The sequence below is a fragment of the Coturnix japonica genome, chromosome 5, assembly GCF_001577835.2.
Source record: "Coturnix japonica isolate 7356 chromosome 5, Coturnix japonica 2.1, whole genome shotgun sequence".
Classification (NCBI taxonomy): Eukaryota; Metazoa; Chordata; class Aves; order Galliformes; family Phasianidae; genus Coturnix; species Coturnix japonica.
The window spans coordinates 8,207,026-8,222,023 of record NC_029520.1 but is presented as its reverse complement, the minus strand read 5'-3'; the positions used below and the strand labels follow the sequence as shown (position 1 = coordinate 8,222,023).

The window sequence follows — 14,998 nt, the reverse complement described above, 5'->3', positions numbered from 1 at the left end:
CTATTGGAGACTATGGAGAATCTTGTTTTAATTACATCCACAAGTTTTGTTCTCATGGAGATCTCAGCTGAGCATTTTGGCCTTGAGGCAGCCCATCTAGTTCCTGTGGAGCAAAATACATCGTGGTTTTCTTCATCTGTAGTAGACAAAAGATGTTAAAGGTTTGGGGAAGGTGCATTTGTAAGCTTTATTTCCTCTCTAAGCACTCAGTTATGAATTTCAGTTATCTGTGGCTCAGAAGAGTGAAGAATTTCATCAGTTTATCAAAAGGCTTTCTTTTGCTCCAGCTTTTAAGGCAGGTACTAACTATATGGAGTGTTATTTCCCTATTAGTTTAGAGAAGAATCTGTTACAGTATTAACTGCAGGAAAAAGGTCAGGTTTTTGTTTTGGTCACAAATGCTACATAGTAACTTTGATGCAACTTGTATCAGGTTGGTGTGAACTATCTAAGGAAATACTTAAATCGGAAGTTTGCTGGTCTTGCTTGCTGAGAGCTTTCAGAGAGCAGGGCAGGGGAAGCTGACTAAGTGTTACGGGAGAAGAAAGTACCTGCAACAACTTTGCCATCATTAATACGATTTTTCTTCCACATGCAGGAGTTTTTAGCGTAGTCCCATAGTATCTAAAGCACTGTTCTGATTTGTCAGTATTTTCCATCTGTTGTTGAATCAGCGCTGTGGTTTTGCTGCTGGTATCAGAGCTGAAGTTGAGTAATAGAGCCCACCTGACCTTTGGAGTGGATTGTGAATTAGCAGATAGTGAAATTTGGTGAGAAGCACAGCTGGAAGGTTCCTCCTCCTGATCAGTAGACATACGTTCTGATTCTCTGCTACTCTTAATCAGACTCAAGTTTGAAAGAGCATGAAAATAACTGAGGACTGGTTAGGTGTGGGGGGAGAGGGTGTTAAAGTAGGCTATGTTTCCATAGCTCTTTCGAGCAAACTTGCTTTTTGTACCTTCCGTTCAGAACTGTGATGAGCTGTTCTTAGATTATCATCAGTGCTAACACTTGAGAAAATGATCTTTGGGGTTCCTGGAATTCCTCACTTGCACATTTTATGGTGTTTATTTTTCCTTGTTCCAAAGGACCTGGGCTCCTGTTGAACAGTGATGGAATAATCTCTGGCCGGCACCTGACATGCTGGGAGAGCATCCTTAAAAGAGCTTGCCTGGGAGACAGTGTGGGAAATAACGCAGTAACATGTTCGCAGTAGTATGCCTCTTTTTATTTGTTGTTGCTGTTTTCTGTTGAATTTCTCTTGAAATGAGTAACTTGAGAAGTGCACTGAAGCTACTGAAATGAGCTTTAATCAGTTCACAGGGATTTCTGTCTGGAATTAGCATTGGTTGGTAGTGGTTACTCGCAAAGATGCTACTTTCACTAAATGGGGCAAGGGGAGGGATTTGATCTACTTATTAGAGGCTTAAGGAAGAAAATATTCTGTGCCTTTAATGTTGCACTACTTTAATTACTCCCAGTGAGTCTGTGCGTAGCCCAAATAATCCATAAGCCAATGTTTTTAATAACTCTGTGTAATTTGATTTAAGATGACGTAAAATCAAGTGCTTTTGACATTTGCTCATAAGATTTATTTTCTTCAGAAATTATTTGTATTTTTTATCCACCTAATCACTGCATGGACTCTCAATGATTGTGATACTGATACTGCAATTAAATCTATCTGTACTTCTTCTAGAATGATTTTTTTCACTCCTGTAAGTTTAAATGGGAAGCTGTGTAATCTGAGGGCAGTTATTTATGCTCTAAAACTCCTGACAAAATCCTAAGCAAAGTGAGGCAGTACAAAGTGATCAGCACGTAATTAATGCAACAGGGCAAACCTTAAAAGCAATTGAAACATCACTGTAGTGAGTATACCAGGCTTATTCTAATCTTTAAGCTAAGAGTTGGAAGTCTTGCTAATGAGGTTTTGCTAGATGTGTGGATTTCTCAGTACTTTAGTGGGTGAGGTGACAAAATTTGACACCTCATTTTGAGTAGCAATGGTAGGCATGCTAAATCCATTTAAACTTATGCAGTGAACACTTAATGATGTCTGAATAGAACAGTTCTTATAGAAGAGACCTTCAAAAGATCATCTGCTCCAACTACCTGACCACTTCAGGGCTAACCAAAGGGTTAAAGAAATGAGGGCATGGTTCAAATGCCTCTTGAGGGTTGACAGGCACCACCCGTCATCCACCACCCCTGTGCCAGTGTTTGAACACTCATGGTAATGAATTTGTTCTTAATGTCCATGTCAAACATATTTCCAGAAGGATGCTGTGAGGGATGGTATCGAAGGCCTGATTAAAATTCAGACTGATGTCCACTGCTTTCCTTTCATCCTCCAAGTGGACCTTAGCATTGAATGTGGTCAAAGTAGTAAAGCAAGACTTTTTCTTCATGAACACACATTGTGCCTGATCATAGCTTTATTCTTCAATTGACTTTCAGTCACAATGAGGGTGATCATCTCTGAAGCTTCTGCAGGTGCTGAGGCTGTTCTAAAGGGGCAACAGTTTACTGGGACTTCTCTCATGCCCCTTTTTGCATTTTGGCTCTCGTGCTGGCAAACTTCCACTTAGCAGAGACCCCCAAGGCTTTTGGTAAATTGTTGAGAGGGGTCCAGCTGTAGCGTCTGTTTTACTCCCTCTGGGTGAATCCTGTCAGGCCCCATGGACTTCTGTTGAGCTGAGCCATTGGTCCCTTGAAATTTCAGTGACCACAGATCGAAAGTCACTGCTTCCCTAATTACGGTCTTATATTTCTGAGGACCGGGCAGCCCAAGATCTATCATTATTGAAGACAGGTGAAAAAAAGAATTGAATGCCTCAGTCCTTTCTTCAGCCTTCCTTGTTAGATGGCCGTCTATTTACCCTTCAGTTTATATAAGAATCTATATAAGAAGTAACTAATGTAAGAATTTAGTGTATATAAGAACATTTGTTTTATATGTTGTAGGTTACCATAAGAATTTATATGCCAAAGGCATGATTTGATTGTGGTAGATAAATTTGCACCTTCTTCATATATAACTGCAGCTTGTAAAAGTGTTCTTGCTCAAATAGTACTGCTCACCTACATTCTCTGCATTAACCTCATGTCCTTGCAGCTAATACTTTCACTAATTTTCACCATTAATTATTAAACCTTCACGCTTGGAAGACAGTTACTAAAGGAGCAAAAAGAGGTTTTTATTTTATTTGAGTACTGCTTAAAACCATGCTGCTTCTAGCTGTAGGGGAAAAGCCGTTCTTACTGATCTCTAGCATCTCTTTCAATCCATCTGCTCAAATTCTGCATTCGTACAAGACTAGTTGATGTTCTGTCTTGCAACTGCTTGCAGGTTGTCTTAGAGAAACAGAATGAACGCGGAGGTGCTCAAAGCCTTTCTGTAAGGAGAGGTTAAACTGCTCATGCCTATATTAGTCTTCCTTAGTGCTTACTGGGGATGCTGTCCTTTCAGACATCTGCATAAGAGATTTTACTGTCCCTTGTTCTGCTCCTCCTTGTTTCATGTTTGCGGAGGGGAGGTACAGTGAGACAGTAGGCCTTGCACTGAAATTAGCTCCAGTGCTTTTGGTGCGTGCTGCCCGCAAATTAAATGGTTATAATTCTTGTACCTTTGGAGGTATTCTTTTCAGTGGCAGAGGTAGCACTCTAATATGCTAATGCTTTGCCTGTTTTATTGTCTACCAGATCTAGTCATTGCTGAGCAGGTAGTTGTGAATTTGAGAACTGGGGGTGTAGATCCGAAACAGAGTGGCAAGAGGAAACATGTAGGTGAAAACCCCAGAGCTGAATAACTTTCAATCTCAAAATATTGGCAATTGCTGAAGGTGTAAAACGTGCTACAGAACATTCAATCTTCTCTAATCGAATAGATTTTGTAGCTCTGTGATGGTCTTTAAGCATCTGCTGCTGCATATTGTTGAAGTTCTAGAACGCTTCTCTGCGTGCAGATGCCTTTGGGGATTAGAAGCTATGAGGTAGTACTGTGAATTGTTTCTGCGTAACTGCATGTGTGAAACTAATGCTTTGTGTATGTTCTTTTATCCAGACCAGCATGTTTTGGAAATTTGATCTCCATTCGTCATCCCACATAGATACACTTCTAGAGAGAGAAGATGTAACGCTGAAGGAGTTGATGGATGAAGAGGACGTCCTGCAGGAATGCAAGGCTCAGAATCGCAAACTTATTGAGTTTCTGTTGAAGTCAGAATGCTTGGAAGACTTGGTTTCATTCATCATCGAAGAACCACCTCAAGACATGGATGAAAAAATACGATACAAGTAGGAGAATTTCTAGGGGGTTGAGGGAGTTGGGAATGTAGAAAGAGAGGTGACATACTTCAGTGTTAATCTGGTAGTATATGTGCATTTCTGCACAGTGTTCTTTAGTACAATGTTGTTTGAGCTCATTTTCAAGTGGCTCGTGGAACTTTTATTTAAGTCATTCTAATGTTCACATGTTTTCTGAGCAGGAGCCCCTCAAACAGGTGCTGCCCAAAAGAAATGCTAAATGAAATAATCAGAACTTAGATGAAAAAGCTTTCATTTCTTCTTATGTGATGAAAGGTAGTTGAGTGAAAACCTGTGTTTGCATAATTTAGTTTGGAGCTTAGCCTTGTTATATTAATGCTTAGTAAGCTGTTTTGGGGATGCATTTAAGAAAGTCTGTAGCACTTCTTGGAAGAATTTGCCAACCACTTGATTGCGAGTGTTTTCCTTTGCAGAGCTAGAACTGTTAGAACTGAGCACGGCCATCATTCTTGCTGGTCATCTCTTACTGGTTTGTTGAGAAGGTTCAAACTCAACACTCAATCTAGCAATTTATATTAAAGTTTTTCTGCCAATTTTGACCTCTTTTAGGGTTGTCTGTGCAGAAAGCTGCCCTTTCTTAAAGTAGAAGGCAAAACTTAATGTGAAATAGAAATGCTTCAACTAAGAGATTACTCTCTTTCTGACAAACCAGACCTCCTGTATTTCTAGCAGACTTTGAAATAGCAGATATCTTATGCTTATAAGCTTTACTCTCATGGCACTATTGTAACTGTCTTTAGTATGAGCGGAGGCTAGAAGTGTAGTTCAGGTTACTGAGTAATTAAGCTAAGAGACCATCAAACCCAATAGTTTCCTGTATTTGAAATTGCTAACTAGTTTTATAGGCTTTATCGGACATGAGGTAGTTTAGTGAGCCTCCACAGTTGCAATAGATGTAGAGAGATAATCCTGAAACTTTTGGCTTTGACTTTTTTAGTGTAAGCCTCGTTATTAGAAAGGGGCAAACCCACTGCTCCCTCTCAGGTATCAGTCTGCTGTTATCAGCCTACTTAATTTCTTGGCAGCTAATGTTTTCCTCTTCAACTGAAGGTCATAGCAGTCTATTTTCTAAATGAGAGAACACAGCTTGTAGCTGAGTGTACAGTTATGTTATCTTGCAGTCATTTGCTTTTTTGTAATTAGTGCAGAGTGATCATGCTTGAAAAATTGGTCTTAATAGAAGCCCTGTTAGGTTCTGATTGGATATGTATTTCTTTGAAGTATTGAATGGCTGATGGATTATGTACACACTTCTTACCTTTTTTGCAGGTATCCAAACATATCCTGTGAGCTGCTTACTTCAGATGTCTCACAGATCAATGATAGGCTGGGAGAAGAAGAATCTTTACTCATGAAACTGTACAGCTTCCTCTTAAATGAATCTCCTCTAAACCCTTTACTCGCCAGTTTCTTCAGCAAGGTGCTAAGTATTCTCATAAGCAGAAAACCAGAACAGGTAAATGCTTGAAAATGTTAAGGTTTTGCTGTTGAGGTTTTGCTGTATTCCACTTTGATTCCTGACCTGGGTGTGGAGGAACCTCTTACAAAAAAAGCTAGTCTTGAAAGGAAGCCCAAGATGTGCATGTAGATGGGTTCATCTTGCACCTCTGTTGCTCCTCGGTGTGTGTGTGCCTTTTTATCTTGTCTTGTAGTGCTAGCTTTACAACTTGGAAGTGTTTAAGTAGTCATTTATTGTCTCATTTTACTAAGTGACAGGAACTAAAACCGGTCAGTGTAAGTTGCCATATAAAATACAGAGTAAGCAACCGTAAGCTTCTTCCTTGTTCATTTCTAGATTGTGGATTTTTTAAAGAAGAAACACGATTTTGTAGACCTCGTTATTAAGCACATAGGGACCTCTGCTATCATGGACTTGCTGCTCAGGCTACTGACTTGCATAGAACCTCCACAGCCCAGGCAAGAAGTGTTGAATGTGAGTAAAACTTGCCACAATTTTTACCTGACTTCTGAACTGTCAAAAAAATACTTTATAACCAGTTTAGACCACTTAGACCATTCTTGACTCATGACACCCTTCTGGGCATTTTGGGAAGAGATTATCAAAGGTTGAAGGGCTTTTTGTTCTTAATTTTTTTTTAACATGTGTTCATGAGCTCTTAATTTTGCTTCTGTCCTTTTTCTCTGAAGTGGTGTTAATCCTTGTTTAGAAACATCAACAGCATTACTCAGGGCACTTTTCAGACTACTTTTAGTTCTCTAGATTAAATTCATTCACTCGGACAACATTCTTACCCATGTCCACAAATACTTTTACAGTGGCTAAATGAAGAGAGGATTATCCAGCGGCTTGTAGAAATTGTACATCCATCTCAAGATGAAGATGTAAGTATTGGTCTGGTGTTCTTTTCGATTACTGTACAGTAGTGTTAGAACTCTTCTAGTTGGACTGTTTTCTGCCTGTTTATTTTCAGCAAGCTAATTCCAGTATTTAGTGGTGTAGTAGTTGGTGCTTGGGAAGGGCTTGCTTTTGTTCTCTCTTCCTTTGGGATTTGCAGAGCGTATGGGATCTGGGTCAAAGCATAGCATAGACTAAGCATTATTCTGAGTATTCAGCTCGAATATTCTTCCTTTGTAATACTGAAAATACTTTCAATACCAAAAGCTTTTTGGCTTGTTAAGGCTTAGATATGGCATAATATAGTTGTCTGAAGTGTTTTGTGGTAGAAAAGACTGTAAATTTTGCAGCTTATTTTAATAAGGAATTCTACTCCACCATGTTATTAATCTAATGATACTATGTTTTTCTGTTCCAGAGACATTCAAATGCATCACAGTCACTCTGTGAAATTATTCGTTTAAGCAGAGATCAGATGTTACAAGTACAGAACAGTTCAGAACCAGATCCCCTGCTGGCAAGTCTAGAGAAGTAAGCTGGGTTGCCCAATTTCTGATATTTTGTTTCAGTGAATCAGAGCAGTATTTAGCATTTGTCCTTTAAAACCTTTGGAATTGCAAGCTCCACTTTCCTGAAGACTTCTGACTGCCTGTTATCTGTATAATTGAAAATAACTTTGCAAATAAGTACAGCTCGCCTGGATGTATTTCCTGGTGGTTTCTCTTAACATTTTGTCGTGTTCTCGTACCTTGCTTATGACTAAGGGATGTTAGATTAAAATATTTCCTGCTCTGTCGAAGTTAATGAAATTGGGTATGTGGAGGTCAGCTTGGTATTATGCAGAGTATACATTGTGAACTTTGGCTTTGATCTGTTATTTTAAGCTAATCTAAGTGTTTGGTTGTACCTGAGAAGATTTTTGGCTATCGCCTTCTTTGGTTTGCTGGTTCTAGGGTTAGATTTGTGGCTGTGTGACATGGTCGAAGTGGTCTTTTGGTCTGACTGCAAACTATCCTCTTCTATCGTATTGATTGTCAGATTTACAACCAAACAAGATCGGGAGGAGTTAGGGAGATCTTACTGCAGTGGTGATGATGGAAATGACTGTGGTAATGACACCTATTAGATTGAAATAATACTTCACTTTATCCTGTTCATTAATTTGATGTGTACAAACAGTAACTAGTTCTCTTTAACAACTGTATTGTAAAGAACTGTTGTGTCTGATGGCAGTGCTTTGTTTTCAGACGAGAAATCATAGAGCAGCTGCTGTCTAATATTTTTCATAAAGAAAAGAATGAATCTGCAATAGTCAGTGCAATCCAAATATTACTGACCTTACTTGAGACAAGACGACAGACGTAAGTGTTTTTATTACTTATGCCTGCTTTCTTTAACTCAACTTCTGAAATGCCTTCCATGTCCTTGACTGAAATGTTTTAGTGGTCTATCACAGCTTAAGTGAAACAGTGAACCATGTGTAGTAATGCCAGTATCGATCAGTTCCCCAGATGACTGATTTTCCCGCAGGTTTTTTTTCTTGGAACTTGCCACTTGATAGATCAGTCTCATTTCCTTTCATCTTCCTAGGAACAAAGAATGGAGCCACTATGTGCAGTGTAGCAATTGGCTATTAACTTCCAAAAAAAAAAAAAAGTTATTTGGAACTCTATTACAACTTCACTTTGAGAAGCTAGTGAACAGAGGTTTGACTGTTCAGTAGGCAAGTGAAGCTCTTCCTCACATAAGAGGGAATGTAGCAGCTGTAATATTCTATCAGTGGCTGAAAACCATGCTGGAGCTTTAAAATATGATAAATCTAGATACATTAGGTCTAGTGTTCAGAAGAGTCTTTCTCTGCCCTAAGTTTGTGCTTGATTTTTATATTTGTAACATGATGTTTTTGCTCTTTATGCTGTTTATGTCTTCAAAACAGTGACGCTCAAAATTATGCCTTAGTGTTGTTTTAGAACTTGTTTTGGTATCTATAATCAGACTTGGCTTGTGTACTTCAGATTTGAAGGCCATATAGAGATGTGTCCTCCTGGCATGAGCAATTCAGCGTATTCTGTCAATAAAAGTGTTCTAGAAGCCATAAAAGCACGACTTTCATCCTTCCATGAACTCCTACTTGAGCCTCCAAAAGTAAGTGAAACCTGGTACTGTCCAAGAATTTGAAGCAAGACTGTCACCACATGATTGTATTTCAGTTGGGTTTCAAGAACAAGGCCTAGTTTGTCCGACAACTTCCAGGCAAGAGCCCAGGTTCCTTCCCTGCCTCTTGTGACCTTTTCTATTCATTACATTTGTCTCTGAGCCAACGTTTTTTGCTAATTGGTACACTTTTCCAGCTTAAACTCTTCAGCTGGCAAGAAGCCTTGAAGATTACTTCCTTCTGAAAGCAAGGAAATAAGATTTTTCTTTCTATTTTTGGCAGTCAGTACTGTGTTCTGCTCCTAAATCCTATCTGAATAGGAAACAAGGATTCTGGCTGCCTCAGTAGTTTGGAACTTGTGCGAGCCTCATGTTGGCTGTGCGGAGTTCTTCTAGACTTGTCCCGGACCGAGAGTAGACCAGCTCTACTGCATGTACCACACTCCAACCATACTAAATGTTCCTGTTTCTTTGTTCAACTGTTTGTTTGTTTTTTTCATAATAAGCAACATATTCATGTCATGTTGTTACTAAAGATAAATGCGACCAGCTGTTTGAATTGCTGTTTTATCTATGGTTGATTTTTATTTTTTTTCCCCCCCCCCTCAAATAATTACCACCAGTATTTCGGTTGGAGCATGGCTCAGGTCAGGGTGCTACAGTCTGTGTAGTATGTGATAACAGGTCTGATCTGGCAGCCAGCTTAAACTTTGGTGTAAAAGCTATGGCATGTGTTGTAAAACGAAGACCTGCATGGATAGGAGGTTCGTGCTGATGGAAGTAACTCATTAGGACAGCACGGATGGAGCTTGTTTTGTTTATAACATTAGAAGAATGCACCAGGAGAAACTTCTGACATCAGTTTCATGTAAATGAAATCAGGGTTGCTGAAGCATAATGTGTGTTTGGAGATTGCCCACCTAGCAGTTTTCAAGTACTGTAGTAACGCAGGCTGTAGATGAGTATGTGGATTAATGAGCGAGAAGCCTAAGTATTTGCTCATCCTTTTTGTGGAATGCATCTGTTCTGATAATCTGCAGCTACCAAACAACTTCTAGTGTCTTTGGTTTTGTGTGGCTGTTTTCCATGTTAAAATAAGCTTTAGTTTTCAGTATTGAAAGCTGCTTTTGTGCGATTTTTGTGCATAGTAGCAACAAGCTGTTTAGTTTTTATTTTTCCACTGTTCTTTCATGTGAAATTTTAATGGTTGTGCCTTTTTAAATTTTTTTTTCCCCAGAAAAGTGTCATGAGGACAACGTGGGGAGTATTGGATCCACCTGTGGGGAACACACGCTTAAATGTGATTAGATTAATATCTAGTCTTCTACAGACAAATACAAGCAGCGTGAATCAGGAGCTTATAGAACTGAACAGCATAGGAGTTATACTGGTAAGAGTTTCATGCTGCCTTACTTTTGCGAATTGCTAACAAGGACTTTACTGACCTTTGTTGATGCAAATATAATACGGTCTCCAGCTTTTTGACTTGTGTTGTAGCTTCTCTTGCCTTGACAACTTTCAGTATCTCATTTCAGTGTTAGATTCATTTATTTGAAATTAGCATTTTCTTTCCTCTGATCACTCCTATGCATCTTTGCACCTTCATAAACCTGCATGATTCTCTTGGACTAGTTTTCTTAAGCTTGTTTTTTCATCTCCATATGCTTGAGTTTAGTATCAGAATATAATAGGAAAGCTTCTGATTCTAAGCAGGTAATTACAAAGTTGAAAATACTAGTGTTTTTCAGACCCAGACTAATTTACTCTAAAATCTTTCCTTCAACTAAAGTAGCTGTAGTTATGTCTTCTTTTCAGTGTCTTCATCTGCATTTCTCTGTCCAGCTTGGGTTTGCGGACAGGTATTAACATGTATAGAAATAGCTAACTTCATTCTAACATGAATTCCCATTATCTAAGGGAATACATGCGCTGTGAATGTTAGATTGTTCTTGTAAGTAGGTTTAGGAAAAAAGACACAACTAAATTCAGTGAGTTTGAACATGCTTTTCAGTTGCAGATTTCTTATAAGGAAAAACTTGAATTTCAGTGCTTCATGGTGTTTGCTGAAACAACACATACTTTGCTGTGTAGACTTTATTAGAAATAGTAATAGTTCACATCAGTAGCTTAGCTTTAGGTAAGGGTGCCATTAGTTTAAGAGACCTGAAGTGGAACTGTTAGGTTCTTTAGGTGTAGCTTGAATGAGACTTGAATTATGTTATTCAATGCTCCTTCCATCACTGCATGTATTACTAATCCTGTTTTCCAGGGACAGCAGTCATTTGAGTTTTGTAGTAAGGAATAGTCTAAAATAACTGGACATAAAGTTTGGAAAAAAGAATAAAGTGAAATCTGATGCTTAAAAGGAGATCTAGATGAACACAATTCACGGTCTGTCAACCTCAGTATTTGTCTCATGTAAAGCATTAAATAATCTCAAGTTGCATTTGGATTATCTGAGATAGCTTTCTGTAAGAGAAGAATAAAACTAGTATAGATGGTAGGTGCAAAGCAGTTAGATGCAATTTCTTGTAACGCCTCTCTCAGTAAGGGCAGAAGCATGTCACAGAAGGATATTGTAGGCACTAAAAGTCTGTGGTGAACTCAGAAAAGAAATTTGTTCAGGGCTAAGGAGGTCATAAATAGCATTACTTTTTCAGGGCTGCTGCTGGCAGAAAGAATTTAATGGGGAGTATCATTCCAGCTTTCTTTGTCTAGAGTGCACTGTCGGTTACTCCCAGGCTAACTCTAGCTGAGTATTCATTCTCATCCATCATGATAGTCCTTAATGCTCTGATAACAGTAAGCTAAAGAAATAACTTCTTTGTAGATCACACTTTTGCTTGCATAGTAATGGTTATTGCAAAACTTGAAGAACTTGCTTGTTGCTGTTGAAATTAGATGCTGGAGTAAGTCTTATGTTTGAAGAGACCCTGGTTTGTATGAACTCTGTTGAATTTTGTGTTTTTCAGGACATGTTCTTTAAGTATACGTGGAATAACTTTTTGCATACTCAAGTAGAAATCTGTATTGCGTTGATTCTTGCAAGTCCTCTTGAAAGCACAGAAAATGGCACAATTACAGATCAGGATTCCACTGGGGACAATCTTTTATTGAAACATGTAAGTTGTGTTCTGGAAGGAGTTTCTCAAATATTTCTACCCCCATGGTAAGGTAGCAGTTACTCTTACATAAAACATAGCCCAGTTTTACTTCATGTAAAATTAAGAGTTCTTGGTTTTGTGCTTTCTTAGCATGTCAGTTCTGGTTGTTAGACCTGAGAGTGCCACAAAGTGGGTTTTTGCTGCCTTCAGAGCAAGCATGTGACTGCTAGGGCTCCCTTTTAATTGAAGTTTCTCTTGTTGCTAAGAATTAGAATTGCTATCTCAGTGTCTGTCCACTACTACAATGCAGCAGCTGCCATCAAAGAGAAGTCAAATTAACATAACTTCAGCCTTCAGGTTTCCAGCTCAGATCTGGCTGCTGCTTCTGAGCACTGAGACCCTTAATCCGAGTATCCATCCAAAACCTGAAACTAGTTGCCTTGTAAGACGTGAGGATTTTTCTTTAAGTCATCCCTGATATGCATAATGTTGTTCCACTTAACTTTACAGCTCTTAAGTATGTTTTGCGTTTTATTCTGTAGCTCTTCCTTAAGTGCCAACTAATAGAACGAATACTTGAAGCATGGGAGATGAATGAGAAGAAACAGTGAGTAATTTATTTTTTTTTATTTCCTTTAATTGTCTAAATACAACTTTAATTGTGAAACATATGTATGACCAGTTCTGACTGAACTGACCAACAAATACTCTTGCTTAAGTTGTTTTAAAGACAAATGCATCGCTTTCATTGAAGTATGCAGTGCATTAAATATTTATTTGGAAGTACAGTTTGCTTGGTAGTAAATGTTTTAGAAACAGATAATATTTGGATTAAAGCTTTCACACGTACTGAATTTTCTTTCAGAATCCTTCAGTTTTCTCTTCTGGTAATGCCTGAAGTTTAGGCCATCTTTTTGGTAGCATTTGAATACTTTTCCCCTTTGCCACACAGGAGTAGAACTAAGTCTTTAACTCCTACACTGCGTAAAACATTACAACAGCCTGTTGAGTCTATCGGTCTTCAATTACAGAAACATAGCCCGAAGTTTTAAAGGAATGGGGGGACAAAACATGCTTTGCTCCAGTAAGCAATTAATGAACAGATCAAAGCATAATACGTTCTGGGGAGGAACAGACTCATAAGTAGCAGAAGTGAAGATCTCAGCAATGGGGAATACCTTCTGGAAGTGTGTGATCGTGGAAAGGATGGAAGTTTCAGATAGCCAGCTGTCTGAAACTGAGTTCATATCATGAGGAAAAGCTTCCAGACTTTACCTGAAGTGATATAATGGTGCTCTGAAGGCTCATGTATTTGAATTGGGAGACTTCTGAACAGTGAACATTAGAGCTAACTTATGAAAATACTGAGTTAGCTGACTGGGATACTGTTGCTGGTTTGCTGGTTTATTATTTGAGAAACAGTACTGTTCCCTGAAATGCTCCTATTCCTATCTGGTGTGAGTCAGAAAATACGTGACTAGTGCAGCTGACCTAAAAATAAGGATGTTGAAATATCTGAAGAGTGTTATGGAGGAAAGGGAGGCAGTTAATAGGGACTGTGGCTTAGTTAGATAAGGCTGTCCCACCTATATTTTATTATGTCATATGAGCAAGTAGATTCTTGTTTCTATATGTGCAACCTAAAACTATTCTTTGGTTGGATTTTCTTGATTTTTAATGCCTGCCATGTGGCATTACCTATTTGCTATTGTATGTTTGTGGTATTACTGGGAAAGCCTTTGGTATAAATATTGGATTCTGCTTCTGTCTGGAAAAAAAACTGATTTGCTCTTTGGTTTAGTTTCCATGGAAATAAATAGGAAGCATTACTTTCAGAGCAGCCTACATAATATCCCAACAGATAATGCACCAGAGTGCTCAGTGTATAGAAGTGCTGAAAAATATTCTCAGCAACAGTGTTTTTCTGAATATTACAGATGTGTTGGCAGTTCTGTCTTCATCTTGGTAACACAGCACATTCGTCTTTTCCCCACACACAAACATGAAAACAGGAATGATCTGTTCAGATGCTCTGTGCTTCCTTCTTGGTAGTTACAGCCCTGTTAGTCTTCTGGTTGGCTCATTGTAGTCTAAACACTTGTATTTTAGGTTGAGTATTTTTGTGTACCTCTAGTTTTAGGATACTGCTCTTATACTTTAAGAACTGGGAGGTTAGCATGTCTGTCTTGCATAGCTTCTTAACTCTGGTAGAATATTTTGTAACAACATGCAATAGCAGAGTTGCTCAGAGTGCATGCAGTTTACATTTCTTTGGTCTCTTGCAGGGCTGAAGGAGGAAGACGGCATGGCTATATGGGTCATCTGACAAGGATAGCAAACTGTATTGTGCATAGTACTGATAAGGGCCCTAACAGCACACTAGTCCAACAGCTTATTAAAGGTAACATTAATGCTCATTATGTTTTTGTTTGTGACTTTCAGCATCACGTTTTTAGGAAATTGATAAAACTTAATTTAGAAGGCAGTTTTTTGGATTAAAACAACTATATATATTTCTGACACATTCAGCTTAGAACCATTCCTCCTTAAACAGAATTTTAATGATCTTTCAAACTTAGCTGAATGGTATTGGAGCTCCTTGAAGTAAACTCAAAGAGACACTGGCCTGCCTCGCTAAGACTTTTTTGCTATAGTTGAAGTAATCCCCATAGATTTAGTATTTGTATGTTGTTTGCAGTATTTCTGATAGCTTTGATTTATAAGAGAAAAAGAACAACTAAAAATGGTGATGCTTTACTGTTTATTACATTGTTTTTCCTATCCTAGAGCTTCCAGAGGAGGTTAGAGAGCGGTGGGAAACATTCTGTACGAGCTCTTTAGGAGAAACTAACAAAAGGAATACAGTGGATCTGGTAAGTGGTGTCAGATAACAATAGAAAACTTCTGCTGTTTGCTTCAGCCCCATTGTTGTATTTTCTTGCCATCAGTACAGTCGGTCTTTCTTGCTGCCATGCTACTGAGGTAACTTGCATGAAATCAGGTGCTTCCAGTCTGCAAATTGTATTGCAGGGCTGGATGGTAGATATGTAAGAAT

General features: G+C 38.6%; 1 protein-coding gene across 10 annotated transcripts in view; it reads left to right on the top strand.

Moving 5' to 3' along the window:
* Positions 1-14,998, top strand: part of PPP6R3 (protein phosphatase 6 regulatory subunit 3) — a 45,262-nt gene that overhangs the window by 11,684 nt on the left and 18,580 nt on the right. For 6 of the 10 annotated variants that reach the window (XR_004307609.1, XM_015863798.2, XM_015863792.2 and 3 more), the window contains exons 3-15: positions 1,089-1,215; positions 4,067-4,299; positions 5,599-5,785; positions 6,125-6,262; positions 6,607-6,672; positions 7,104-7,216; positions 7,933-8,046; positions 8,701-8,830; positions 10,077-10,229; positions 11,812-11,961; positions 12,486-12,550; positions 14,229-14,344; positions 14,731-14,816. Coding sequence is in view for 9 of the 10 variants with exons in the window: in XM_015863798.2 (XP_015719284.1) it covers positions 1,204-1,215; positions 4,067-4,299; positions 5,599-5,785; positions 6,125-6,262; positions 6,607-6,672; positions 7,104-7,216; positions 7,933-8,046; positions 8,701-8,830; positions 10,077-10,229; positions 11,812-11,961; positions 12,486-12,550; positions 14,229-14,344; positions 14,731-14,816 (1,563 nt within the window). In the remaining variant the exon portion in view is untranslated. The remainder of the gene's footprint in view (positions 1-1,088; positions 1,216-4,066; positions 4,300-5,598; positions 5,786-6,124; positions 6,263-6,606; positions 6,673-7,103; positions 7,217-7,932; positions 8,047-8,700; positions 8,831-10,076; positions 10,230-11,811; positions 11,962-12,485; positions 12,551-14,228; positions 14,345-14,730; positions 14,817-14,998) is intronic. The other 4 variants (XM_015863795.2, XM_015863794.2, XM_015863793.2 and 1 more) reach the window with 1 other exon arrangement.